This window comes from Orbicella franksi, chromosome 1 (assembly GCF_964199315.1).
Source record: "Orbicella franksi chromosome 1, jaOrbFran1.1, whole genome shotgun sequence".
NCBI lineage: Eukaryota > Metazoa > Cnidaria > Anthozoa > Scleractinia > Merulinidae > Orbicella > Orbicella franksi.
The window spans coordinates 14,336,147-14,341,009 of record NC_138145.1 but is presented as its reverse complement, the minus strand read 5'-3'; the positions used below and the strand labels follow the sequence as shown (position 1 = coordinate 14,341,009).

At 39.3% G+C, this 4,863-nt stretch overlaps 1 protein-coding gene across 1 annotated transcript; it reads right to left on the bottom strand.

The window, feature by feature from the left end:
• Nucleotides 1-2,037: 2,037 nt before the first annotated feature.
• On the bottom strand, nucleotides 2,038-2,546 carry LOC145480211 (uncharacterized). The gene is made up of 2 exons (XM_081458612.1): nucleotides 2,526-2,546; nucleotides 2,038-2,400 (listed from the first exon to the last, which is right to left on the bottom strand). Exons 1-2 carry the CDS (start codon nucleotides 2,544-2,546, stop codon nucleotides 2,038-2,040), a joined length of 384 nt encoding a protein of 127 aa, XP_081314738.1.
• Between the last annotated feature and the right edge of the window lie 2,317 nt (nucleotides 2,547-4,863).

Genomic DNA, 4,863 nt, shown 5'->3' with positions numbered 1-4,863 from the left:
TCGGCTGTTGCAGCAATATTCCAGATTTAAAGAAAGATATACTGTACAATTTACTGACGATGATCGACTAATGGTGCAATAAAGACGTAAACGATGGTTGATTTTGTCGAACCGAAACAAGCGAACTGAATCTGTGAGAACCATTGAAGAACTCTCACTGGAATTTGTTCCGCAGACTTTCGAACGCTATTTTAAAAAATTTTCTGCTTAAAGCTAACCAGTAATTTGTAGAAATACCACCTACAACCTATATCTTCCAATCCCGCAGTATTTATAACATAACCGGCAAAGTTGTGTGATCCGGTCATGATCAAGAAGCGTTATACTGATATGTAAATAGATCGCAACTGTCCGCCGCTAACCAACACTTTCGAAGATTAATCCTCTAGAATTACATGATAACAAAATTGTTAGACTCACAGAGTTTCTCGAAGGTTTGGAAATCAGCAGTGCGACAAAGATTCTGTGCAATAGCGTCGAAAATATGACCGCGTAACATTATCTGCGGACCGCTTAGGGAACACATCCTTTTCGCTTATCCGACGAATTTCACTGCCAACTTTGAGAACAATTTACATTGGTTATTTGGAGTTACGACTTAAAACGTGTGACAATGTGAAATCGGTAATTGTATGAAATGTTTCCTTCCGCCTTGCTTCCCGCAGCTTCAAAAATACAGGTCCAAACAATACGATTTTCAATCGATCGAAGCCAATGTTTTGGAGGTCATCAAGTCTCGAAAACTGCAACACGTACGTCGCTCTTATAAACATGAAGCATTCAACTGAAAGTAAAACACAAACTGGATTTAACAGAGCCTTGAAAAAATACATTCTCGGTAAGGACAAATGTAAACGGGCTATAAACACGCGTGGGAATCTTATGTTTAGTTGACGAAATTACCATCCAAAGCAGTCCTTGAGTTTTCTTTCCTGCTTTTCGTTTGCCTGCTCCTCCACTTCGTATCTAGCTTTCCATTCCTAATATACAAGCAGCTCGTCCGCAAAGACGTCTTCCCCGTCGTCGCTTGAAATATTGTAAATTGCTCTCAAAGCTCTAAGCAGTGAGTTCACAGTTGTCGAACGTGCTCGATCGAAGTTTATTTCGGAGCCTTCCGAATCGAAACTTAACTCTGACTCCAGTGACGAAAAAGAAATGATTCTGAGACAAAACTTGGACGTTTTAGCCCCAAAATACATCGGAACGATTAGTTTTGCGTTCTATTTTCTCGAGCAAATACAGAGAGTTGACTGAGGCGCTATTGTGTTTGGTTCCTGGGTAGACGTCATCAGGTACCGCCGCCCCAGACTCCCTAAAACGCGGTCGTGAAACACTTACTCGCGACTTTGAAAGGGCATAGAAAATCGAGGATTCAACCAAATTCAAAAATTTCTTCGCCCAAATGCTCGAAAAAAAAAATTGGGGGTTAGGTGCACTTTAACGTTAGCTTTTATAGTGAAATCCGTTTCAAAAAAATTGCTGATTCAAGCCAAAATGCTTGTGAAATGTAAAAAAAAAAAAGAATTTCTGCAATGACGGAGAAAAGTGGAAAAATATAGAATTATGTAAAAAATAGATTTTTCGCAAGACTTGCATAAAAATTTACTTTCGGTTGCCATTGCGACGCATGGACACACAATTGACATATCAAAGTTTTCGATAAGGATCTATGAACAGGCTATAGAAAGTTTCGGCATCTCAGAGTAAATCGTCTTTTTTGAAACTTTGAAATAAACTACCGGGCGGTAGCAACCACCCCTCCCCCCTTCCTCCTTGTACGTCCGAGGGTTGAAATGAAGGACACGTGTCGATTGTCGGTTAGCCAGCAGATTTGACCGACTTTTTATATCAACATTTAACCTGGGAAAACTTCAGGCTGATTCTAATGACAAATTTATTTGGGGTTACAAGGTATGATCTTCGTTTACTTTATTTATTTCAGTTTTCTATTTAGTTACATCTTACAAGCAATGTTATTTTACGTCAGTCTCATAATTATAGCCCTGATCCGTAATTCGTCTTATCAACTCGGCAATATTATCCTGCCTTAACAGGAACACACTTCAGACACTCTTCACATATGCAGTGATCTCTGCACTGGTGAACAACTCCACACGGCAAAAGTCTTGATGTTTTGGACTTCCAGCATCCGTTTCTTTTTTCTTTGAGGTTGCTCACAATTCCTTGTAGCCGGAAGTCGTCATTGGTTGCCATGTCTTCTGTTTGGCTATATTCCGGGCGAAGGTTTTCCTCGTTCAGGATAATTTCGTCCTCTTCCGGAACGGTAGAAAAGGACCCTATGACATCATGCTCATCTCCAGACCTCTTATCAAGTGCGCCAACGGAGGACGAAGCCCTCACAAGCAGGCAAAACATGAAGAGAACTATAAACGCACTGGGCTGTAAGGTAGAGAAGGACGAAGAGTACCTTAAGTATATACTCTAAATAATTTATATGCATAGCTCCTTATGCAACTGGTGCCGAACAATAAAAGATGAATTAAGGGGTTTCGATATAATTTTACCTTTGAAGCTGTTAAGTACATTGTTGGGTCGATAAGTCCCTAGCAAAATACTCTGCTTTAACTGTACGGAAGGTGGGAATAAGGCAACTGATCCTCACGCTAACGGCGTTTTATTTATACTGTGAATGCTATTGTGCATCAAATTTAGCCACTACAGCTGCGTTTGAAAGGGAAATTTTATACACTGACGCTTATTGGCTACTTAGAATTAAAAACCAGATGTGCAGAGTTTACCTGTTGGTTCCGCAGTTAATGTGTGCGTAGGCGAGATCATGACAATTGATGTAGTTTAAAAGCTATTGATAGATTCACCGACTTAACTTACTTGTAACTTTAGCTTAGGTTGGGGAACAGCAGTAACAAAGTAATTTTACCGGTCAAATTATATTATAACTAGACGCTTTGCTGTGTGTACCCAGGCAGTCGTTATACTGAGAAGTACTAGTTATATTGCAATTGAGCTAAATGTTCTACATTTGAAGTCGTACGAAATTAAATCGAATCGATGTGCTCAAGCTTTTCTGTCTTTGATTGTATTTCTTGGAATCGATTAATAGCTTATTGCTGGTTTTCAGTGTCACGCCATTCAAAATATATCAAAATAAAAATCAAAACCGTTCAATAGATTAAGTCCAGAATCTGGGAAATGAAAGAAAGTAACTATGTTAAGACTGTCGCCAAGATTCTGGTCACAGCAATTTTTCTTATGCAAGATATGCGGAAAAATTTTTTACCCAAATTTATAGAGATTTGTATGGAGACGCCATGCTGGTGCCCATCCGTATGGGCACCAACATGGCGGCCGGAAACCAACAGAAACATCTGTCACTGAGTTTTGCTACAAAAGCGTGAATTTATCCCTCGAGGAACTCTAAAACATTTAAAATAATACTTTTTCTAAGACATGAACTGTTCAGATAGCCAAATTCCCCGAAATAAGTCACTTTTTTAACCGTCATGACGCCGTCATGTAAATGCCGCGTCACGCACAAGCTTCGAAATTCAAACGTAGTCTATCACAAAACCAAGAACCCATTCGGAGCGAAAATTTGTATGAATATTAGTTTTCAGCTGCTCTTATACATCATTAAAGTAAAATCTCAGGAAGATCATTAGTTTTGTAGTTTGAAGTTTAGTGACGTCATGTGAAAACCAGCTATTACTCGTTTGCAGGCCTTTAGGACGTGAAATGAGTCAAGGTCTTTATCATGATCAGCTTATAAACGTTTCAGCCCATTTTCCTATTTTTTTGTTTTGTTTTGTTTTGTTTTGTTTTTATTTCTCAAGCAAGCGAGACATTTTAAATTTCAGAGTTATGGCGGTGCGTGACATAGAGCTACGAACGCGTTTGACGAAAGACATACTTATCTCGTGATTTTAAGCCCATTCAGTGCATGTAGTTAAAGTATTAGGAAAGGTGCTTATGTAAATGCTTGTTTGTTCAGTACAGATAATCAGTCGCCTAGACAGGCTAAGTCAGTTCCAGATGTTCACACTATTTTTCGGCCGCCACGTTGGTGTACAGCGGAGGTACACCAACATGGCGGCTCCATACTGGGCTCTTTAAATTTGAGCAAAATATTTCGACGAATCAGTCTGCTGTTTGGGAAAACGCACAGACTTAAAACTTGGAGAAGTGTCCTCCTTACCAATCTCATGTAACATCACAATTTCTTGACTTTATCCGCTGAATGGTTTTCAAATAATTTTTTTATTAATTTTTTTATTTATTATTCGATTTTAGAAAATGATGACGTCACAAGAAAACGAGCTATAACATGACTCTTGACCAATTCACTCAGAATGTTTGCTCGTTAAGTGATTTCTCGTAAGGTTTGCAGACCGACCCGTTGCGAAAGCGCTTAACGTCCTTTAGTGTGGGTCTACCGTAAACGGTGTGTTCGTTTGTATGTGATTTCATCGCCCTAGAAATCACGTATGGATTAACGACGATAACTTCTGTAAATTCCTACCATGTGCTCAGCTGCCCTAATCTACGCATGTACGATGCACCGGTGATGGATGCGCCTTAGAGACCTGACGGCGATTTGTGACTGAACGAGGTAAAGGAAAAAGGGCCGAAATTCAAACCCAGTCCTCACTTTCTGGGTAATAATTAGCTGTAGCGAAATATCAATGTGAGATAGCTACCATTAGACCATCGTTAGATATTTTGACAGTACTTTCTTGGTTGGCGAAGATGGCAACTTTCCGTGAAGATCCCCAGTTCTTAGAAAAAATATGGCGTATTGTAGGAAGGTTATAATGAAAAACCTCTGACCTAATGGTTTCATTAAAAATATGTAACTGGATAAAAGCGATTGAATTACCTTCAAAA